The sequence below is a fragment of the Tenrec ecaudatus genome, chromosome 11, assembly GCF_050624435.1.
Source record: "Tenrec ecaudatus isolate mTenEca1 chromosome 11, mTenEca1.hap1, whole genome shotgun sequence".
Lineage (NCBI taxonomy): Eukaryota > Metazoa > Chordata > Mammalia > Afrosoricida > Tenrecidae > Tenrec > Tenrec ecaudatus.
In genome coordinates, this window is record NC_134540.1 from 12,941,992 (window position 1) to 12,964,084 (window position 22,093).

The window sequence follows — 22,093 nt, forward strand, 5'->3', positions numbered from 1 at the left end:
GAGGAGATGAACCAGTCAGGGTGCAGTATTGCACCATTGAAACGTAGAACTTTCCTCTAGTTCTTTAATGCTTCCCAAACCCCACTATCATGACTCTAATTCAACCTTACAAATCCAGCTACACCAGAGCATGTACATGGGTACAGATAAGAACTGGAAACAGAGGGTATCCAGGACAGATAAACCCCTCAGGACCAATATTGAGAGTAGCCATACCAGGAGGGGAAGAGAAAGGTGGAGGGAGAAGAGGGGAACCCATCACAACGATCTACATATGACCCCATCCCTGAAGATGGACAATAGAAAAGTAGATGAAGTAAAATACAGGTCAGTGTAATACATGAAAAAAATTATAAATTATCAAGGATTCGTGAGGCATGGAGGGTTAGGGAGGGAGGAGAAATATGAGAAACTGATACCAAGGGCTCAAGTAGAATGAAAATGTTTTGAAAATGATGATGGCAACAAATGTAAAAATGTACTTGACACAATGGGTGAATGGATGGTGATAAGAGTTGTATCAGCCCCCAATAAAATGATATTTTTAAAGTGTCATAGACTTAATGAACTGTCAAAGGTCATGTTTGTGATCAGTGCTGAGATAATATTTAGTCTTTATTTTTGAGAGATTCATTTTGTATGCTGTAAGAGATTACTCCAGTAAATTTCATGGGTAATCATTTTCTGATATCAATGTAAACTTTTATTTATATTTTGAATCTAGGACTCTTCCTTGGGCAATTGAAGGAATAAAGAAAGCCACTGAATGGGTCAGGAGAACTGAAGGACAGTATACATCTATCTGCCAACGACTTGAATTAGGCAAAGACTGGGACTCTGCCACAAAACAGCTATTGGGGATTCAACCCATAGATACCACTTCGCCTCTTCACAGAGTCCTTAGTTACAACTAACACTAATGAAATGAAACTGAATCGTAATTTTTCTAGCAATTGTGTTCAAACTACTCAAATACCAATAGATAACATTTCATGATATTTAACTGTAATTTTATTCAATGTACCAATCAATAGAGACAACGAATTGATTCTTTTAATAAATTACCCAGCAAGAATAAAAGGAAAATGACAGTATTACCAAATTTGTGTCAATGTCTTAAGAATGGATATGAAACTACTTTTATTAACTCTGTCAGATTCTGATCAGGGTTCTACCCCAGTCTGTCAAGGTGCTTTATATGATTCTATTGTGTAGCCTAAAATATAGAAAATAATTATTTATTAATATGTTCTAGGAAGGAAACTCAGACTGAGGAAGCGCTTGTGCACAGCAGAAAAAGAGTGATACTGTTAACCCAGACAATCACAACCTATACAGAACTGCTCCTTAAGTGACACAGGTCCCCACTCTCCCAGCAAATTTTAAACCAGAAGTCTGCAAAAGGAACTAAAGCCTCAAAGTTACCTCAACTAACACCATAAAATCCTCTCAAGGAGGGGAAAGAGACAAAGGATTCCCAAACTATATGAAACACCAGAGGTATGCACGAAGGTCCCAGAGTATTCTGACAGTCAGACTCAGGGGGCAGGGGCAGGGGCAAGGGTAGGGGAAGAGAGCAGGCTATAGGAAAAGGGAGCATGAAAGAGAGAGAGGACAGTTGAAAGGAAAAGGATTAGGGGAAGGAAACACTTAGGATACAAACTGGCCAAGACCTCCACCAAGCCACTGCCTCCTTCTGCAGACCAAGCCCAGGCTCCCAGGGTAAGGCACAGAGGGTGAGGGTAGGAAAGAGGATGGTGCAACTGCAGGGCCAAGGAGCAGGTCACAAGGAGAAGGGGCAGGGGCAGGACACAAGGCGCAGGTTAGTACTTGGATGGGAGACCGCCTGGGAATACCGGGTGCTGTAGGCTTTTTGCCACTCGCCGGCCCCCCACGGCCACGGCCACGCCCTGCGAGCGCCGCAGCAGACCTCCGGCTCCCCTGAGGGTCCAGCACCCCTCCGTCCCCCTCTCTCCCCCGGCTCTGTGTCTCTGTCTCCTTAGGCACCAGCAGGCCCCGCGCCCCCTGCCCAGGACCTGCCTGGGGCACCAACCGCAGTGCCCGCACCGTCCCGCCTCATACCCACCCTCTCCGGGGACCGCTCCTCCACACTTGGCGGTCCCCGCACCCCCCAGACTCGGCCCCGCGAGGGGTGGGGGTGGGCTCTGCCACCCTGGCGGGCCGGCGGCTGCCACAGCAGGTGCGGCCACCTGCTCCTTCCTGCACCATGGGCTCTGACCTCTCTTCACCCACGCGGTTGCTGGCCAAGGGGAACCACGGCGTCAGGTTCAGGGCCTCGGTGTGGCCTCTGGGAAGGAAGGAAGGAAGGAAGGAAGGAAGGAAGGAAGGAAGGAAGGAAGGAAGGAAGGAAGGAAGGAAGGAAGGAAGGAAGGAAGGAAGGAAGGAGGCGGTGAGGCCCGACCACACCTGGGGGAAACTGGGCTGTGTCCGCACGCGGCCGGCGGCCTGCCTGACCCCTTGCCCCACCCAGGGAGGATGCCCTTGTCTAGAAGATCTCTGACTAGGCATGGGGCCCTCCGCGACCCCTGCCATTGATGCGCTTGGGGTACATGCAGGGCAAAGCCGCCGCGCCAGCCCCTGCCGGCCTCTGCGGACCAAGCGCAGGCGCCCTGGGGGGAGGACAGGGGCCAGTGGGCAGGTCGCAAGGAGAAGGGGCAGGGGCAGGGCACAAGGCGCAGGGGCAAGGGCAAGGGCAAGGGCAAGGGCGGGAGCAAGGGGCGGCCAGCGGGACCTGTCTCTCTCAAGTCCACCACTCTCTCAAGTCAGGTGGTACTCTCCGGGAGGGAACCTGGCCGCTCTGGCCACGGCTAACGGGACCTCGGTGTGTTTCCACCTCCACCATGGGCACCTCTGACAAAGCTGTGAGCCAGCCCTGGCCCTGGCCACTGTTTCCGGGATCAGGGTCCCTTGGCACCCCCTCCCTGTCCCGAGGAAACCTTGACCCACTGGTCACTGGCCACCCTCTGGGCGTGAGGCCGCCGCCCGGAGGGCACCGACCCCAGCCCCGACTACCACCCTCGGCCCCCACGCCCCCCGCCCCCGTCGCTGTGGCTGTCTGTGTCTGTGTGTCTGTCTCTCCTGTGCACAGGAGCACCGCGAGCGACCCTTCCCCTCGCAGCCACCTGAGCCCCTGGCCCTGGCACCCCGTCCCTGTCTCGTGAGTGTGGGCTGTGCAGGCCGCGGCAGGAGTGGAGCCCCGAGGAGCGGGGTGGTAGAGGCGGCGGCGGCGGCGGCGGCGGCATGGGAACACGTAGCCAGGGAGGCGGACAAAGCGGGGGCCAGGGCAGGCAGGCGGGCAGGTGGGCAGCTTAGGCGAGGCGCAGGCACGGCGCGCGGGTTGTGTCGGGTGGTCGGGCCAAGGCCCGCGGGAGCGCAGGAGGGCGGGCGGCGGCGGCGGCGGCGGCGGCGGCGGCAGGCTCTTAGGGCCAGCAGGAGGAGGCTGCAAGCGTCTACGGCCATACCACCCTGAACGCGCCCGATCTCGTCTGATCTCGGAAGCTAAGCAGGGTCGGGCCTGGTTAGTACTTGGATGGGAGACCGCCTGGGAATACCGGGTGCTGTAGGCTTTTTGCCACTCGCCGGCCCCCCACGGCCACGGCCACGCCCTGCGAGCGCCGCAGCAGACCTCCGGCTCCCCTGAGGGTCCAGCACCCCTCCGTCCCCCTCTCTCCCCCGGCTCTGTGTCTCTGTCTCCTTAGGCACCAGCAGGCCCCGCGCCCCCTGCCCAGGACCTGCCTGGGGCACCAACCGCAGTGCCCGCACCGTCCCGCCTCATACCCACCCTCTCCGGGGACCGCTCCTCCACACTTGGCGGTCCCCGCACCCCCCAGACTCGGCCCCGCGAGGGGTGGGGGTGGGCTCTGCCACCCTGGCGGGCCGGCGGCTGCCACAGCAGGTGCGGCCACCTGCTCCTTCCTGCACCATGGGCTCTGACCTCTCTTCACCCACGCGGTTGCTGGCCAAGGGGAACCACGGCGTCAGGTTCAGGGCCTCGGTGTGGCCTCTGGGAAGGAAGGAAGGAAGGAAGGAAGGAAGGAAGGAAGGAAGGAAGGAAGGAAGGAAGGAAGGAAGGAAGGAAGGAAGGAAGGAAGGAAGGAAGGAAGGAAGGAGGCGGTGAGGCCCGACCACACCTGGGGGAAACTGGGCTGTGTCCGCACGCGGCCGGCGGCCTGCCTGACCCCTTGCCCCACCCAGGGAGGATGCCCTTGTCTAGAAGATCTCTGACTAGGCATGGGGCCCTCCGCGACCCCTGCCATTGATGCGCTTGGGGTACATGCAGGGCAAAGCCGCCGCGCCAGCCCCTGCCGGCCTCTGCGGACCAAGCGCAGGCGCCCTGGGGGGAGGACAGGGGCCAGTGGGCAGGTCGCAAGGAGAAGGGGCAGGGGCAGGGCACAAGGCGCAGGGGCAAGGGCAAGGGCAAGGGCAAGGGCGGGAGCAAGGGGCGGCCAGCGGGACCTGTCTCTCTCAAGTCCACCACTCTCTCAAGTCAGGTGGTACTCTCCGGGAGGGAACCTGGCCGCTCTGGCCACGGCTAACGGGACCTCGGTGTGTTTCCACCTCCACCATGGGCACCTCTGACAAAGCTGTGAGCCAGCCCTGGCCCTGGCCACTGTTTCCGGGATCAGGGTCCCTTGGCACCCCCTCCCTGTCCCGAGGAAACCTTGACCCACTGGTCACTGGCCACCCTCTGGGCGTGAGGCCGCCGCCCGGAGGGCACCGACCCCAGCCCCGACTACCACCCTCGGCCCCCACGCCCCCCGCCCCCGTCGCTGTGGCTGTCTGTGTCTGTGTGTCTGTCTCTCCTGTGCACAGGAGCACCGCGAGCGACCCTTCCCCTCGCAGCCACCTGAGCCCCTGGCCCTGGCACCCCGTCCCTGTCTCGTGAGTGTGGGCTGTGCAGGCCGCGGCAGGAGTGGAGCCCCGAGGAGCGGGGTGGTAGAGGCGGCGGCGGCGGCGGCATGGGAACACGTAGCCAGGGAGGCGGACAAAGCGGGGGCCAGGGCAGGCAGGCGGGCAGGTGGGCAGCTTAGGCGAGGCGCAGGCACGGCGCGCGGGTTGTGTCGGGTGGTCGGGCCAAGGCCCGCGGGAGCGCAGGAGGGCGGGCGGCGGCGGCGGCGGCGGCGGCGGCAGGCTCTTAGGGCCAGCAGGAGGAGGCTGCAAGCGTCTACGGCCATACCACCCTGAACGCGCCCGATCTCGTCTGATCTCGGAAGCTAAGCAGGGTCGGGCCTGGTTAGTACTTGGATGGGAGACCGCCTGGGAATACCGGGTGCTGTAGGCTTTTTGCCACTCGCCGGCCCCCCACGGCCACGGCCACGCCCTGCGAGCGCCGCAGCAGACCTCCGGCTCCCCTGAGGGTCCAGCACCCCTCCGTCCCCCTCTCTCCCCCGGCTCTGTGTCTCTGTCTCCTTAGGCACCAGCAGGCCCCGCGCCCCCTGCCCAGGACCTGCCTGGGGCACCAACCGCAGTGCCCGCACCGTCCCGCCTCATACCCACCCTCTCCGGGGACCGCTCCTCCACACTTGGCGGTCCCCGCACCCCCCAGACTCGGCCCCGCGAGGGGTGGGGGTGGGCTCTGCCACCCTGGCGGGCCGGCGGCTGCCACAGCAGGTGCGGCCACCTGCTCCTTCCTGCACCATGGGCTCTGACCTCTCTTCACCCACGCGGTTGCTGGCCAAGGGGAACCACGGCGTCAGGTTCAGGGCCTCGGTGTGGCCTCTGGGAAGGAAGGAAGGAAGGAAGGAAGGAAGGAAGGAAGGAAGGAAGGAAGGAAGGAAGGAAGGAAGGAAGGAAGGAAGGAAGGAAGGAAGGAAGGAGGCGGTGAGGCCCGACCACACCTGGGGGAAACTGGGCTGTGTCCGCACGCGGCCGGCGGCCTGCCTGACCCCTTGCCCCACCCAGGGAGGATGCCCTTGTCTAGAAGATCTCTGACTAGGCATGGGGCCCTCCGCGACCCCTGCCATTGATGCGCTTGGGGTACATGCAGGGCAAAGCCGCCGCGCCAGCCCCTGCCGGCCTCTGCGGACCAAGCGCAGGCGCCCTGGGGGGAGGACAGGGGCCAGTGGGCAGGTCGCAAGGAGAAGGGGCAGGGGCAGGGCACAAGGCGCAGGGGCAAGGGCAAGGGCAAGGGCAAGGGCGGGAGCAAGGGGCGGCCAGCGGGACCTGTCTCTCTCAAGTCCACCACTCTCTCAAGTCAGGTGGTACTCTCCGGGAGGGAACCTGGCCGCTCTGGCCACGGCTAACGGGACCTCGGTGTGTTTCCACCTCCACCATGGGCACCTCTGACAAAGCTGTGAGCCAGCCCTGGCCCTGGCCACTGTTTCCGGGATCAGGGTCCCTTGGCACCCCCTCCCTGTCCCGAGGAAACCTTGACCCACTGGTCACTGGCCACCCTCTGGGCGTGAGGCCGCCGCCCGGAGGGCACCGACCCCAGCCCCGACTACCACCCTCGGCCCCCACGCCCCCCGCCCCCGTCGCTGTGGCTGTCTGTGTCTGTGTGTCTGTCTCTCCTGTGCACAGGAGCACCGCGAGCGACCCTTCCCCTCGCAGCCACCTGAGCCCCTGGCCCTGGCACCCCGTCCCTGTCTCGTGAGTGTGGGCTGTGCAGGCCGCGGCAGGAGTGGAGCCCCGAGGAGCGGGGTGGTAGAGGCGGCGGCGGCGGCGGCATGGGAACACGTAGCCAGGGAGGCGGACAAAGCGGGGGCCAGGGCAGGCAGGCGGGCAGGTGGGCAGCTTAGGCGAGGCGCAGGCACGGCGCGCGGGTTGTGTCGGGTGGTCGGGCCAAGGCCCGCGGGAGCGCAGGAGGGCGGGCGGCGGCGGCGGCGGCGGCGGCGGCAGGCTCTTAGGGCCAGCAGGAGGAGGCTGCAAGCGTCTACGGCCATACCACCCTGAACGCGCCCGATCTCGTCTGATCTCGGAAGCTAAGCAGGGTCGGGCCTGGTTAGTACTTGGATAGGAGACCGCCTGGGAATACCGGGTGCTGTAGGCTTTTTGCCACTCGCCGGCCCCCCACGGCCACGGCCACGCCCTGCGAGCGCCGCAGCAGACCTCCGGCTCCCCTGAGGGTCCAGCACCCCTCCGTCCCCCTCTCTCCCCCGGCTCTGTGTCTCTGTCTCCTTAGGCACCAGCAGGCCCCGCGCCCCCTGCCCAGGACCTGCCTGGGGCACCAACCGCAGTGCCCGCACCGTCCCGCCTCATACCCACCCTCTCCGGGGACCGCTCCTCCACACTTGGCGGTCCCCGCACCCCCCAGACTCGGCCCCGCGAGGGGTGGGGGTGGGCTCTGCCACCCTGGCGGGCCGGCGGCTGCCACAGCAGGTGCGGCCACCTGCTCCTTCCTGCACCATGGGCTCTGACCTCTCTTCACCCACGCGGTTGCTGGCCAAGGGGAACCACGGCGTCAGGTTCAGGGCCTCGGTGTGGCCTCTGGGAAGGAAGGAAGGAAGGAAGGAAGGAAGGAAGGAAGGAAGGAAGGAAGGAAGGAAGGAAGGAAGGAAGGAAGGAAGGAAGGAAGGAAGGAAGGAAGGAAGGAAGGAGGCGGTGAGGCCCGACCACACCTGGGGGAAACTGGGCTGTGTCCGCACGCGGCCGGCGGCCTGCCTGACCCCTTGCCCCACCCAGGGAGGATGCCCTTGTCTAGAAGATCTCTGACTAGGCATGGGGCCCTCCGCGACCCCTGCCATTGATGCGCTTGGGGTACATGCAGGGCAAAGCCGCCGCGCCAGCCCCTGCCGGCCTCTGCGGACCAAGCGCAGGCGCCCTGGGGGGAGGACAGGGGCCAGTGGGCAGGTCGCAAGGAGAAGGGGCAGGGGCAGGGCACAAGGCGCAGGGGCAAGGGCAAGGGCAAGGGCAAGGGCGGGAGCAAGGGGCGGCCAGCGGGACCTGTCTCTCTCAAGTCCACCACTCTCTCAAGTCAGGTGGTACTCTCCGGGAGGGAACCTGGCCGCTCTGGCCACGGCTAACGGGACCTCGGTGTGTTTCCACCTCCACCATGGGCACCTCTGACAAAGCTGTGAGCCAGCCCTGGCCCTGGCCACTGTTTCCGGGATCAGGGTCCCTTGGCACCCCCTCCCTGTCCCGAGGAAACCTTGACCCACTGGTCACTGGCCACCCTCTGGGCGTGAGGCCGCCGCCCGGAGGGCACCGACCCCAGCCCCGACTACCACCCTCGGCCCCCACGCCCCCCGCCCCCGTCGCTGTGGCTGTCTGTGTCTGTGTGTCTGTCTCTCCTGTGCACAGGAGCACCGCGAGCGACCCTTCCCCTCGCAGCCACCTGAGCCCCTGGCCCTGGCACCCCGTCCCTGTCTCGTGAGTGTGGGCTGTGCAGGCCGCGGCAGGAGTGGAGCCCCGAGGAGCGGGGTGGTAGAGGCGGCGGCGGCGGCGGCATGGGAACACGTAGCCAGGGAGGCGGACAAAGCGGGGGCCAGGGCAGGCAGGCGGGCAGGTGGGCAGCTTAGGCGAGGCGCAGGCACGGCGCGCGGGTTGTGTCGGGTGGTCGGGCCAAGGCCCGCGGGAGCGCAGGAGGGCGGGCGGCGGCGGCGGCGGCGGCGGCGGCAGGCTCTTAGGGCCAGCAGGAGGAGGCTGCAAGCGTCTACGGCCATACCACCCTGAACGCGCCCGATCTCGTCTGATCTCGGAAGCTAAGCAGGGTCGGGCCTGGTTAGTACTTGGATAGGAGACCGCCTGGGAATACCGGGTGCTGTAGGCTTTTTGCCACTCGCCGGCCCCCCACGGCCACGGCCACGCCCTGCGAGCGCCGCAGCAGACCTCCGGCTCCCCTGAGGGTCCAGCACCCCTCCGTCCCCCTCTCTCCCCCGGCTCTGTGTCTCTGTCTCCTTAGGCACCAGCAGGCCCCGCGCCCCCTGCCCAGGACCTGCCTGGGGCACCAACCGCAGTGCCCGCACCGTCCCGCCTCATACCCACCCTCTCCGGGGACCGCTCCTCCACACTTGGCGGTCCCCGCACCCCCCAGACTCGGCCCCGCGAGGGGTGGGGGTGGGCTCTGCCACCCTGGCGGGCCGGCGGCTGCCACAGCAGGTGCGGCCACCTGCTCCTTCCTGCACCATGGGCTCTGACCTCTCTTCACCCACGCGGTTGCTGGCCAAGGGGAACCACGGCGTCAGGTTCAGGGCCTCGGTGTGGCCTCTGGGAAGGAAGGAAGGAAGGAAGGAAGGAAGGAAGGAAGGAAGGAAGGAAGGAAGGAAGGAAGGAAGGAAGGAAGGAAGGAAGGAAGGAAGGAGGCGGTGAGGCCCGACCACACCTGGGGGAAACTGGGCTGTGTCCGCACGCGGCCGGCGGCCTGCCTGACCCCTTGCCCCACCCAGGGAGGATGCCCTTGTCTAGAAGATCTCTGACTAGGCATGGGGCCCTCCGCGACCCCTGCCATTGATGCGCTTGGGGTACATGCAGGGCAAAGCCGCCGCGCCAGCCCCTGCCGGCCTCTGCGGACCAAGCGCAGGCGCCCTGGGGGGAGGACAGGGGCCAGTGGGCAGGTCGCAAGGAGAAGGGGCAGGGGCAGGGCACAAGGCGCAGGGGCAAGGGCAAGGGCAAGGGCAAGGGCGGGAGCAAGGGGCGGCCAGCGGGACCTGTCTCTCTCAAGTCCACCACTCTCTCAAGTCAGGTGGTACTCTCCGGGAGGGAACCTGGCCGCTCTGGCCACGGCTAACGGGACCTCGGTGTGTTTCCACCTCCACCATGGGCACCTCTGACAAAGCTGTGAGCCAGCCCTGGCCCTGGCCACTGTTTCCGGGATCAGGGTCCCTTGGCACCCCCTCCCTGTCCCGAGGAAACCTTGACCCACTGGTCACTGGCCACCCTCTGGGCGTGAGGCCGCCGCCCGGAGGGCACCGACCCCAGCCCCGACTACCACCCTCGGCCCCCACGCCCCCCGCCCCCGTCGCTGTGGCTGTCTGTGTCTGTGTGTCTGTCTCTCCTGTGCACAGGAGCACCGCGAGCGACCCTTCCCCTCGCAGCCACCTGAGCCCCTGGCCCTGGCACCCCGTCCCTGTCTCGTGAGTGTGGGCTGTGCAGGCCGCGGCAGGAGTGGAGCCCCGAGGAGCGGGGTGGTAGAGGCGGCGGCGGCGGCGGCATGGGAACACGTAGCCAGGGAGGCGGACAAAGCGGGGGCCAGGGCAGGCAGGCGGGCAGGTGGGCAGCTTAGGCGAGGCGCAGGCACGGCGCGCGGGTTGTGTCGGGTGGTCGGGCCAAGGCCCGCGGGAGCGCAGGAGGGCGGGCGGCGGCGGCGGCGGCGGCGGCGGCAGGCTCTTAGGGCCAGCAGGAGGAGGCTGCAAGCGTCTACGGCCATACCACCCTGAACGCGCCCGATCTCGTCTGATCTCGGAAGCTAAGCAGGGTCGGGCCTGGTTAGTACTTGGATGGGAGACCGCCTGGGAATACCGGGTGCTGTAGGCTTTTTGCCACTCGCCGGCCCCCCACGGCCACGGCCACGCCCTGCGAGCGCCGCAGCAGACCTCCGGCTCCCCTGAGGGTCCAGCACCCCTCCGTCCCCCTCTCTCCCCCGGCTCTGTGTCTCTGTCTCCTTAGGCACCAGCAGGCCCCGCGCCCCCTGCCCAGGACCTGCCTGGGGCACCAACCGCAGTGCCCGCACCGTCCCGCCTCATACCCACCCTCTCCGGGGACCGCTCCTCCACACTTGGCGGTCCCCGCACCCCCCAGACTCGGCCCCGCGAGGGGTGGGGGTGGGCTCTGCCACCCTGGCGGGCCGGCGGCTGCCACAGCAGGTGCGGCCACCTGCTCCTTCCTGCACCATGGGCTCTGACCTCTCTTCACCCACGCGGTTGCTGGCCAAGGGGAACCACGGCGTCAGGTTCAGGGCCTCGGTGTGGCCTCTGGGAAGGAAGGAAGGAAGGAAGGAAGGAAGGAAGGAAGGAAGGAAGGAAGGAAGGAAGGAAGGAAGGAAGGAAGGAAGGAAGGAAGGAAGGAAGGAAGGAAGGAAGGAAGGAGGCGGTGAGGCCCGACCACACCTGGGGGAAACTGGGCTGTGTCCGCACGCGGCCGGCGGCCTGCCTGACCCCTTGCCCCACCCAGGGAGGATGCCCTTGTCTAGAAGATCTCTGACTAGGCATGGGGCCCTCCGCGACCCCTGCCATTGATGCGCTTGGGGTACATGCAGGGCAAAGCCGCCGCGCCAGCCCCTGCCGGCCTCTGCGGACCAAGCGCAGGCGCCCTGGGGGGAGGACAGGGGCCAGTGGGCAGGTCGCAAGGAGAAGGGGCAGGGGCAGGGCACAAGGCGCAGGGGCAAGGGCAAGGGCAAGGGCAAGGGCGGGAGCAAGGGGCGGCCAGCGGGACCTGTCTCTCTCAAGTCCACCACTCTCTCAAGTCAGGTGGTACTCTCCGGGAGGGAACCTGGCCGCTCTGGCTACGGCTAACGGGACCTCGGTGTGTTTCCACCTCCACCATGGGCACCTCTGACAAAGCTGTGAGCCAGCCCTGGCCCTGGCCACTGTTTCCGGGATCAGGGTCCCTTGGCACCCCCTCCCTGTCCCGAGGAAACCTTGACCCACTGGTCACTGGCCACCCTCTGGGCGTGAGGCCGCCGCCCGGAGGGCACCGACCCCAGCCCCGACTACCACCCTCGGCCCCCACGCCCCCCGCCCCCGTCGCTGTGGCTGTCTGTGTCTGTGTGTCTGTCTCTCCTGTGCACAGGAGCACCGCGAGCGACCCTTCCCCTCGCAGCCACCTGAGCCCCTGGCCCTGGCACCCCGTCCCTGTCTCGTGAGTGTGGGCTGTGCAGGCCGCGGCAGGAGTGGAGCCCCGAGGAGCGGGGTGGTAGAGGCGGCGGCGGCGGCGGCATGGGAACACGTAGGCAGGGAGGCGGACAAAGCGGGGGCCAGGGCAGGCAGGCGGGCAGGTGGGCAGCTTAGGCGAGGCGCAGGCACGGCGCGCGGGTTGTGTCGGGTGGTCGGGCCAAGGCCCGTGGGAGCGCAGGAGGGCGGGCGGCGGCGGCGGCGGCGGCGGCGGCGGCGGCAGGCTCTTAGGGCCAGCAGGAGGAAGCTGCAAGCGTCTACGGCCATACCACCCTGAACGCGCCCGATCTCGTCTGATCTCGGAAGCTAAGCAGGGTCGGGCCTGGTTAGTACTTGGATGGGAGACCGCCTGGGAATACCGGGTGCTGTAGGCTTTTTGCCACTCGCCGGCCCCCCACGGCCACGGCCACGCCCTGCGGCGCCGCAGCAGACCTCCGGCTCCCCTGAGGGTCCAGCACCCCTCCGTCCCCCTCTCTCCCCCGGCTCTGTGTCTCTGTCTCCTTAGGCACCAGCAGGCCCCGCGCCCCCTGCCCAGGACCTGCCTGGGGCACCAACCGCAGTGCCCGCACCGTCCCGCCTCATACCCACCCTCTCCGGGGACCGCTCCTCCACACTTGGCGGTCCCCGCACCCCCCAGACTCGGCCCCGCGAGGGGTGGGGGTGGGCTCTGCCACCCTGGCGGGCCGGCGGCTGCCACAGCAGGTGCGGCCACCTGCTCCTTCCTGCACCATGGGCTCTGACCTCTCTTCACCCACGCGGTTGCTGGCCAAGGGGAACCACGGCGTCAGGTTCAGGGCCTCGGTGTGGCCTCTGGGAAGGAAGGAAGGAAGGAAGGAAGGAAGGAAGGAAGGAAGGAAGGAAGGAAGGAAGGAAGGAAGGAAGGAAGGAAGGAAGGAAGGAAGGAAGGAAGGAAGGAAGGAAGGAAGGAAGGAGGCGGTGAGGCCCGACCACACCTGGGGGAAACTGGGCTGTGTCCGCACGCGGCCGGCGGCCTGCCTGACCCCTTGCCCCACCCAGGGAGGATGCCCTTGTCTAGAAGATCTCTGACTAGGCATGGGGCCCTCCGCGACCCCTGCCATTGATGCGCTTGGGGTACATGCAGGGCAAAGCCGCCGCGCCAGCCCCTGCCGGCCTCTGCGGACCAAGCGCAGGCGCCCTGGGGGGAGGACAGGGGCCAGTGGGCAGGTCGCAAGGAGAAGGGGCAGGGGCAGGGCACAAGGCGCAGGGGCAAGGGCAAGGGCAAGGGCAAGGGCAAGGGCGGGAGCAAGGGGCGGCCAGCGGGACCTGTCTCTCTCAAGTCCACCACTCTCTCAAGTCAGGTGGTACTCTCCGGGAGGGAACCTGGCCGCTCTGGCCACGGCTAACGGGACCTCGGTGTGTTTCCACCTCCACCATGGGCACCTCTGACAAAGCTGTGAGCCAGCCCTGGCCCTGGCCACTGTTTCCGGGATCAGGGTCCCTTGGCACCCCCTCCCTGTCCCGAGGAAACCTTGACCCACTGGTCACTGGCCACCCTCTGGGCGTGAGGCCGCCGCCCGGAGGGCACCGACCCCAGCCCCGACTACCACCCTCGGCCCCCACGCCCCCCGCCCCCGTCGCTGTGGCTGTCTGTGTCTGTGTGTCTGTCTCTCCTGTGCACAGGAGCACCGCGAGCGACCCTTCCCCTCGCAGCCACCTGAGCCCCTGGCCCTGGCACCCCGTCCCTGTCTCGTGAGTGTGGGCTGTGCAGGCCGCGGCAGGAGTGGAGCCCCGAGGAGCGGGGTGGTAGAGGCGGCGGCGGCGGCGGCATGGGAACACGTAGCCAGGGAGGCGGACAAAGCGGGGGCCAGGGCAGGCAGGCGGGCAGGTGGGCAGCTTAGGCGAGGCGCAGGCACGGCGCGCGGGTTGTGTCGGGTGGTCGGGCCAAGGCCCGTGGGAGCGCAGGAGGGCGGGCGGCGGCGGCGGCGGCGGCGGCGGCGGCGGCGGCAGGCTCTTAGGGCCAGCAGGAGGAAGCTGCAAGCGTCTACGGCCATACCACCCTGAACGCGCCCGATCTCGTCTGATCTCGGAAGCTAAGCAGGGTCGGGCCTGGTTAGTACTTGGATGGGAGACCGCCTGGGAATACCGGGTGCTGTAGGCTTTTTGCCACTCGCCGGCCCCCCACGGCCACGGCCACGCCCTGCGAGCGCCGCAGCAGACCTCCGGCTCCCCTGAGGGTCCAGCACCCCTCCGTCCCCCTCTCTCCCCCGGCTCTGTGTCTCTGTCTCCTTAGGCACCAGCAGGCCCCGCGCCCCCTGCCCAGGACCTGCCTGGGGCACCAACCGCAGTGCCCGCACCGTCCCGCCTCATACCCACCCTCTCCGGGGACCGCTCCTCCACACTTGGCGGTCCCCGCACCCCCCAGACTCGGCCCCGCGAGGGGTGGGGGTGGGCTCTGCCACCCTGGCGGGCCGGCGGCTGCCACAGCAGGTGCGGCCACCTGCTCCTTCCTGCACCATGGGCTCTGACCTCTCTTCACCCACGCGGTTGCTGGCCAAGGGGAACCACGGCGTCAGGTTCAGGGCCTCGGTGTGGCCTCTGGGAAGGAAGGAAGGAAGGAAGGAAGGAAGGAAGGAAGGAAGGAAGGAAGGAAGGAAGGAAGGAAGGAAGGAAGGAAGGAAGGAAGGAAGGAAGGAAGGAAGGAAGGAAGGAGGCGGTGAGGCCCGACCACACCTGGGGGAAACTGGGCTGTGTCCGCACGCGGCCGGCGGCCTGCCTGACCCCTTGCCCCACCCAGGGAGGATGCCCTTGTCTAGAAGATCTCTGACTAGGCATGGGGCCCTCCGCGACCCCTGCCATTGATGCGCTTGGGGTACATGCAGGGCAAAGCCGCCGCGCCAGCCCCTGCCGGCCTCTGCGGACCAAGCGCAGGCGCCCTGGGGGGAGGACAGGGGCCAGTGGGCAGGTCGCAAGGAGAAGGGGCAGGGGCAGGGCACAAGGCGCAGGGGCAAGGGCAAGGGCAAGGGCAAGGGCGGGAGCAAGGGGCGGCCAGCGGGACCTGTCTCTCTCAAGTCCACCACTCTCTCAAGTCAGGTGGTACTCTCCGGGAGGGAACCTGGCCGCTCTGGCCACGGCTAACGGGACCTCGGTGTGTTTCCACCTCCACCATGGGCACCTCTGACAAAGCTGTGAGCCAGCCCTGGCCCTGGCCACTGTTTCCGGGATCAGGGTCCCTTGGCACCCCCTCCCTGTCCCGAGGAAACCTTGACCCACTGGTCACTGGCCACCCTCTGGGCGTGAGGCCGCCGCCCGGAGGGCACCGACCCCAGCCCCGACTACCACCCTCGGCCCCCACGCCCCCCGCCCCCGTCGCTGTGGCTGTCTGTGTCTGTGTGTCTGTCTCTCCTGTGCACAGGAGCACCGCGAGCGACCCTTCCCCTCGCAGCCACCTGAGCCCCTGGCCCTGGCACCCCGTCCCTGTCTCGTGAGTGTGGGCTGTGCAGGCCGCGGCAGGAGTGGAGCCCCGAGGAGCGGGGTGGTAGAGGCGGCGGCGGCGGCGGCATGGGAACACGTAGCCAGGGAGGCGGACAAAGCGGGGGCCAGGGCAGGCAGGCGGGCAGGTGGGCAGCTTAGGCGAGGCGCAGGCACGGCGCGCGGGTTGTGTCGGGTGGTCGGGCCAAGGCCCGCGGGAGCGCAGGAGGGCGGGCGGCGGCGGCGGCGGCGGCGGCGGCAGGCTCTTAGGGCCAGCAGGAGGAGGCTGCAAGCGTCTACGGCCATACCACCCTGAACGCGCCCGATCTCGTCTGATCTCGGAAGCTAAGCAGGGTCGGGCCTGGTTAGTACTTGGATGGGAGACCGCCTGGGAATACCGGGTGCTGTAGGCTTTTTGCCACTCGCCGGCCCCCCACGGCCACGGCCACGCCCTGCGAGCGCCGCAGCAGACCTCCGGCTCCCCTGAGGGTCCAGCACCCCTCCGTCCCCCTCTCTCCCCCGGCTCTGTGTCTCTGTCTCCTTAGGCACCAGCAGGCCCCGCGCCCCCTGCCCAGGACCTGCCTGGGGCACCAACCGCAGTGCCCGCACCGTCCCGCCTCATACCCACCCTCTCCGGGGACCGCTCCTCCACACTTGGCGGTCCCCGCACCCCCCAGACTCGGCCCCGCGAGGGGTGGGGGTGGGCTCTGCCACCCTGGCGGGCCGGCGGCTGCCACAGCAGGTGCGGCCACCTGCTCCTTCCTGCACCATGGGCTCTGACCTCTCTTCACCCACGCGGTTGCTGGCCAAGGGGAACCACGGCGTCAGGTTCAGGGCCTCGGTGTGGCCTCTGGGAAGGAAGGAAGGAAGGAAGGAAGGAAGGAAGGAAGGAAGGAAGGAAGGAAGGAAGGAAGGAAGGAAGGAAGGAAGGAAGGAAGGAAGGAAGGAAGGAGGCGGTGAGGCCCGACCACACCTGGGGGAAACTGGGCTGTGTCCGCACGCGGCCGGCGGCCTGCCTGACCCCTTGCCCCACCCAGGGAGGATGCCCTTGTCTAGAAGATCTCTGACTAGGCATGGGGCCCTCCGCGACCCCTGCCATTGATGCGCTTGGGGTACATGCAGGGCAAAGCCGCCGCGCCAGCCCCTGCCGGCCTCTGCGGACCAAGCGCAGGCGCCCTGGGGGGAGGACAGGGGCCAGTGGGCAGGTCGCAAGGAGAAGGGGCAGGGGCAGGGCACAAGGCGCAGGGGCAAGGGCAAGGGCAAGGGCAAGGGCAAGGGCGGGAGCAAGGGGCGGCCAGCGGGACCTGTCTCTCTCAAGTCCACCACTCTCTCAAGTCAGGTGGTACTCTCCGGGAGGGAACCTGGCCGCTCTGGCCACGGCTAACGGGACCTCGGTGTGTTTCCACCTCCACCATGGGCACCTCTGACAAAGCTGTGAGCCAGCCCTGGCCCTGGCCACTGTTTCCGGGATCAGGGTCCCTTGGCACCCCCTCCCTGTCCCGAGGAAACCTTGACCCACTGGTCACTGGCCACCCTCTGGGCGTGAGGCCGCCGCCCGGAGGGCACCGACCCCAGCCCCGACTACCACCCTCGGCCCCCACGCCCCCCGCCCCCGTCGCTGTGGCTGTCTGTGTCTGTGTGTCTGTCTCTCCTGTGCACAGGAGCACCGCGAGCGACCCTTCCCCTCGCAGCCACCTGAGCCCCTGGCCCTGGCACCCCGTCCCTGTCTCGTGAGTGTGGGCTGTGCAGGCCGCGGCAGGAGTGGAGCCCCGAGGAGCGGGGTGGTAGAGGCGGCGGCGGCGGCGGCATGGGAACACGTAGCCAGGGAGGCGGACAAAGCGGGGGCCAGGGCAGGCAGGCGGGCAGGTGGGCAGCTTAGGCGAGGCGCAGGCACGGCGCGCGGGTTGTGTCGGGTGGTCGGGCCAAGGCCCGCGGGAGCGCAGGAGGGCGGGCGGCGGCGGCGGCGGCGGCGGCGGCAGGCTCTTAGGGCCAGCAGGAGGAGGCTGCAAGCGTCTACGGCCATACCACCCTGAACGCGCCCGATCTCGTCTGATCTCGGAAGCTAAGCAGGGTCGGGCCTGGTTAGTACTTGGATGGGAGACCGCCTGGGAATACCGGGTGCTGTAGGCTTTTTGCCACTCGCCGGCCCCCCACGGCCACGGCCACGCCCTGCGAGCGCCGCAGCAGACCTCCGGCTCCCCTGAGGGTCCAGCACCCCTCCGTCCCCCTCTCTCCCCCGGCTCTGTGTCTCTGTCTCCTTAGGCACCAGCAGGCCCCGCGCCCCCTGCCCAGGACCTGCCTGGGGCACCAACCGCAGTGCCCGCACCGTCCCGCCTCATACCCACCCTCTCCGGGGACCGCTCCTCCACACTTGGCGGTCCCCGCACCCCCCAGACTCGGCCCCGCGAGGGGTGGGGGTGGGCTCTGCCACCCTGGCGGGCCGGCGGCTGCCACAGCAGGTGCGGCCACCTGCTCCTTCCTGCACCATGGGCTCTGACCTCTCTTCACCCACGCGGTTGCTGGCCAAGGGGAACCACGGCGTCAGGTTCAGGGCCTCGGTGTGGCCTCTGGGAAGGAAGGAAGGAAGGAAGGAAGGAAGGAAGGAAGGAAGGAAGGAAGGAAGGAAGGAAGGAAGGAAGGAAGGAAGGAAGGAAGGAAGGAAGGAGGCGGTGAGGCCCGACCACACCTGGGGGAAACTGGGCTGTGTCCGCACGCGGCCGGCGGCCTGCCTGACCCCTTGCCCCACCCAGGGAGGATGCCCTTGTCTAGAAGATCTCTGACTAGGCATGGGGCCCTCCGCGACCCCTGCCATTGATGCGCTTGGGGTACATGCAGGGCAAAGCCGCCGCGCCAGCCCCTGCCGGCCTCTGCGGACCAAGCGCAGGCGCCCTGGGGGGAGGACAGGGGCCAGTGGGCAGGTCGCAAGGAGAAGGGGCAGGGGCAGGGCACAAGGCGCAGGGGCAAGGGCAAGGGCAAGGGCAAGGGCGGGAGCAAGGGGCGGCCAGCGGGACCTGTCTCTCTCAAGTCCACCACTCTCTCAAGTCAGGTGGTACTCTCCGGGAGGGAACCTGGCCGCTCTGGCTACGGCTAACGGGACCTCGGTGTGTTTCCACCTCCACCATGGGCACCTCTGACAAAGCTGTGAGCCAGCCCTGGCCCTGGCCACTGTTTCCGGGATCAGGGTCCCTTGGCACCCCCTCCCTGTCCCGAGGAAACCTTGACCCACTGGTCACTGGCCACCCTCTGGGCGTGAGGCCGCCGCCCGGAGGGCACCGACCCCAGCCCCGACTACCACCCTCGGCCCCCACGCCCCCCGCCCCCGTCGCTGTGGCTGTCTGTGTCTGTGTGTCTGTCTCTCCTGTGCACAGGAGCACCGCGAGCGACCCTTCCCCTCGCAGCCACCTGAGCCCCTGGCCCTGGCACCCCGTCCCTGTCTCGTGAGTGTGGGCTGTGCAGGCCGCGGCAGGAGTGGAGCCCCGAGGAGCGGGGTGGTAGAGGCGGCGGCGGCGGCGGCATGGGAACACGTAGGCAGGGAGGCGGACAAAGCGGGGGCCAGGGCAGGCAGGCGGGCAGGTGGGCAGCTTAGGCGAGGCGCAGGCACGGCGCGCGGGTTGTGTCGGGTGGTCGGGCCAAGGCCCGTGGGAGCGCAGGAGGGCGGGCGGCGGCGGCGGCGGCGGCGGCGGCGGCGGCAGGCTCTTAGGGCCAGCAGGAGGAAGCTGCAAGCGTCTACGGCCATACCACCCTGAACGCGCCCGATCTCGTCTGATCTCGGAAGCTAAGCAGGGTCGGGCCTGGTTAGTACTTGGATGGGAGACCGCCTGGGAATACCGGGTGCTGTAGGCTTTTTGCCACTCGCCGGCCCCCCACGGCCACGGCCACGCCCTGCGGCGCCGCAGCAGACCTCCGGCTCCCCTGAGGGTCCAGCACCCCTCCGTCCCCCTCTCTCCCCCGGCTCTGTGTCTCTGTCTCCTTAGGCACCAGCAGGCCCCGCGCCCCCTGCCCAGGACCTGCCTGGGGCACCAACCGCAGTGCCCGCACCGTCCCGCCTCATACCCACCCTCTCCGGGGACCGCTCCTCCACACTTGGCGGTCCCCGCACCCCCCAGACTCGGCCCCGCGAGGGGTGGGGGTGGGCTCTGCCACCCTGGCGGGCCGGCGGCTGCCACAGCAGGTGCGGCCACCTGCTCCTTCCTGCACCATGGGCTCTGACCTCTCTTCACCCACGCGGTTGCTGGCCAAGGGGAACCACGGCGTCAGGTTCAGGGCCTCGGTGTGGCCTCTGGGAAGGAAGGAAGGAAGGAAGGAAGGAAGGAAGGAAGGAAGGAAGGAAGGAAGGAAGGAAGGAAGGAAGGAAGGAAGGAAGGAAGGAAGGAAGGAAGGAAGGAAGGAAGGAAGGAAGGAAGGAGGCGGTGAGGCCCGACCACACCTGGGGGAAACTGGGCTGTGTCCGCACGCGGCCGGCGGCCTGCCTGACCCCTTGCCCCACCCAGGGAGGATGCCCTTGTCTAGAAGATCTCTGACTAGGCATGGGGCCCTCCGCGACCCCTGCCATTGATGCGCTTGGGGTACATGCAGGGCAAAGCCGCCGCGCCAGCCCCTGCCGGCCTCTGCGGACCAAGCGCAGGCGCCCTGGGGGGAGGACAGGGGCCAGTGGGCAGGTCGCAAGGAGAAGGGGCAGGGGCAGGGCACAAGGCGCAGGGGCAAGGGCAAGGGCAAGGGCAAGGGCAAGGGCGGGAGCAAGGGGCGGCCAGCGGGACCTGTCTCTCTCAAGTCCACCACTCTCTCAAGTCAGGTGGTACTCTCCGGGAGGGAACCTGGCCGCTCTGGCCACGGCTAACGGGACCTCGGTGTGTTTCCACCTCCACCATGGGCACCTCTGACAAAGCTGTGAGCCAGCCCTGGCCCTGGCCACTGTTTCCGGGATCAGGGTCCCTTGGCACCCCCTCCCTGTCCCGAGGAAACCTTGACCCACTGGTCACTGGCCACCCTCTGGGCGTGAGGCCGCCGCCCGGAGGGCACCGACCCCAGCCCCGACTACCACCCTCGGCCCCCACGCCCCCCGCCCCCGTCGCTGTGGCTGTCTGTGTCTGTGTGTCTGTCTCTCCTGTGCACAGGAGCACCGCGAGCGACCCTTCCCCTCGCAGCCACCTGAGCCCCTGGCCCTGGCACCCCGTCCCTGTCTCGTGAGTGTGGGCTGTGCAGGCCGCGGCAGGAGTGGAGCCCCGAGGAGCGGGGTGGTAGAGGCGGCGGCGGCGGCGGCATGGGAACACGTAGCCAGGGAGGCGGACAAAGCGGGGGCCAGGGCAGGCAGGCGGGCAGGTGGGCAGCTTAGGCGAGGCGCAGGCACGGCGCGCGGGTTGTGTCGGGTGGTCGGGCCAAGGCCCGTGGGAGCGCAGGAGGGCGGGCGGCGGCGGCGGCGGCGGCGGCGGCGGCGGCGGCAGGCTCTTAGGGCCAGCAGGAGGAAGCTGCAAGCGTCTACGGCCATACCACCCTGAACGCGCCTGATCTCGTCTGATCTCGGAAGCTAAGCAGGGTCGGGCCTGGTTAGTACTTGGATGGGAGACCGCCTGGGAATACCGGGTGCTGTAGGCTTTTTGCCACTCGCCGGCCCCCCACGGCCACGGCCACGCCCTGCGAGCGCCGCAGCAGACCTCCGGCTCCCCTGAGGGTCCAGCACCCCTCCGTCCCCCTCTCTCCCCCGGCTCTGTGTCTCTGTCTCCTTAGGCACCAGCAGGCCCCGCGCCCCCTGCCCAGGACCTGCCTGGGGCACCAACCGCAGTGCCCGCACCGTCCCGCCTCATACCCACCCTCTCCGGGGACCGCTCCTCCACACTTGGCGGTCCCCGCACCCCCCAGACTCGGCCCCGCGAGGGGTGGGGGTGGGCTCTGCCACCCTGGCGGGCCGGCGGCTGCCACAGCAGGTGCGGCCACCTGCTCCTTCCTGCACCATGGGCTCTGACCTCTCTTCACCCACGCGGTTGCTGGCCAAGGGGAACCACGGCGTCAGGTTCAGGGCCTCGGTGTGGCCTCTGGGAAGGAAGGAAGGAAGGAAGGAAGGAAGGAAGGAAGGAAGGAAGGAAGGAAGGAAGGAAGGAAGGAAGGAAGGAAGGAAGGAAGGAAGGAAGGAAGGAAGGAAGGAAGGAGGCGGTGAGGCCCGACCACACCTGGGGGAAACTGGGCTGTGTCCGCACGCGGCCGGCGGCCTGCCTGACCCCTTGCCCCACCCAGGGAGGATGCCCTTGTCTAGAAGATCTCTGACTAGGCATGGGGCCCTCCGCGACCCCTGCCATTGATGCGCTTGGGGTACATGCAGGGCAAAGCCGCCGCGCCAGCCCCTGCCGGCCTCTGCGGACCAAGCGCAGGCGCCCTGGGGGGAGGACAGGGGCCAGTGGGCAGGTCGCAAGGAGAAGGGGCAGGGGCAGGGCACAAGGCGCAGGGGCAAGGGCAAGGGCAAGGGCAAGGGCGGGAGCAAGGGGCGGCCAGCGGGACCTGTCTCTCTCAAGTCCACCACTCTCTCAAGTCAGGTGGTACTCTCCGGGAGGGAACCTGGCCGCTCTGGCCACGGCTAACGGGACCTCGGTGTGTTTCCACCTCCACCATGGGCACCTCTGACAAAGCTGTGAGCCAGCCCTGGCCCTGGCCACTGTTTCCGGGATCAGGGTCCCTTGGCACCCCCTCCCTGTCCCGAGGAAACCTTGACCCACTGGTCACTGGCCACCCTCTGGGCGTGAGGCCGCCGCCCGGAGGGCACCGACCCCAGCCCCGACTACCACCCTCGGCCCCCACGCCCCCCGCCCCCGTCGCTGTGGCTGTCTGTGTCTGTGTGTCTGTCTCTCCTGTGCACAGGAGCACCGCGAGCGACCCTTCCCCTCGCAGCC

General features: G+C 67.4%; 1 protein-coding gene and 11 non-coding genes across 14 annotated transcripts in view; all 12 read left to right on the forward strand.

Annotated features, from left to right (window-relative positions):
* PARP4 (poly(ADP-ribose) polymerase family member 4) overlaps positions 1-1,093 on the forward strand; it is an 80,392-nt gene extending 79,299 nt beyond the window's left edge. For all 3 annotated transcript variants that reach the window (XM_075562873.1, XM_075562875.1, XM_075562876.1), the window contains one exon: positions 725-1,093. In XM_075562873.1, the coding sequence (XP_075418988.1) occupies positions 725-914 (190 nt within the window). In that variant the 3' untranslated portion in view covers positions 915-1,093. The remainder of the gene's footprint in view (positions 1-724) is intronic.
* A 2,375-nt stretch (positions 1,094-3,468) lies between these two features.
* Positions 3,469-3,587, forward strand: LOC142461712 (5S ribosomal RNA). The gene has a single exon (XR_012786913.1). It is a non-coding gene; the product is annotated as a 5S ribosomal RNA (ribosomal RNA).
* A 1,596-nt stretch (positions 3,588-5,183) lies between these two features.
* On the forward strand, positions 5,184-5,302 carry LOC142461816 (5S ribosomal RNA). The gene has a single exon (XR_012787009.1). It is a non-coding gene; the product is annotated as a 5S ribosomal RNA (ribosomal RNA).
* A 1,588-nt stretch (positions 5,303-6,890) lies between these two features.
* LOC142461737 (5S ribosomal RNA) lies at positions 6,891-7,009 on the forward strand. Its single transcript, XR_012786937.1, has one exon. It is a non-coding gene; the product is annotated as a 5S ribosomal RNA (ribosomal RNA).
* Positions 7,010-8,609: 1,600 nt separating this feature from the next.
* LOC142461738 (5S ribosomal RNA) lies at positions 8,610-8,728 on the forward strand. The gene has a single exon (XR_012786938.1). It is a non-coding gene; the product is annotated as a 5S ribosomal RNA (ribosomal RNA).
* A 1,584-nt stretch (positions 8,729-10,312) lies between these two features.
* Positions 10,313-10,431, forward strand: LOC142461935 (5S ribosomal RNA). Its single transcript, XR_012787100.1, has one exon. It is a non-coding gene; the product is annotated as a 5S ribosomal RNA (ribosomal RNA).
* Positions 10,432-12,041: 1,610 nt separating this feature from the next.
* Positions 12,042-12,160, forward strand: LOC142462049 (5S ribosomal RNA). Its single transcript, XR_012787195.1, has one exon. It is a non-coding gene; the product is annotated as a 5S ribosomal RNA (ribosomal RNA).
* A 1,626-nt stretch (positions 12,161-13,786) lies between these two features.
* LOC142462092 (5S ribosomal RNA) lies at positions 13,787-13,905 on the forward strand. The gene has a single exon (XR_012787233.1). It is a non-coding gene; the product is annotated as a 5S ribosomal RNA (ribosomal RNA).
* Positions 13,906-15,509: 1,604 nt separating this feature from the next.
* LOC142461718 (5S ribosomal RNA) lies at positions 15,510-15,628 on the forward strand. The gene has a single exon (XR_012786919.1). It is a non-coding gene; the product is annotated as a 5S ribosomal RNA (ribosomal RNA).
* Positions 15,629-17,226: 1,598 nt separating this feature from the next.
* On the forward strand, positions 17,227-17,345 carry LOC142461730 (5S ribosomal RNA). The gene has a single exon (XR_012786930.1). It is a non-coding gene; the product is annotated as a 5S ribosomal RNA (ribosomal RNA).
* Positions 17,346-18,939: 1,594 nt separating this feature from the next.
* LOC142461740 (5S ribosomal RNA) lies at positions 18,940-19,058 on the forward strand. Its single transcript, XR_012786939.1, has one exon. It is a non-coding gene; the product is annotated as a 5S ribosomal RNA (ribosomal RNA).
* Positions 19,059-20,688: 1,630 nt separating this feature from the next.
* On the forward strand, positions 20,689-20,807 carry LOC142461736 (5S ribosomal RNA). The gene has a single exon (XR_012786936.1). It is a non-coding gene; the product is annotated as a 5S ribosomal RNA (ribosomal RNA).
* The last annotated feature ends 1,286 nt before the right edge of the window (positions 20,808-22,093 follow it).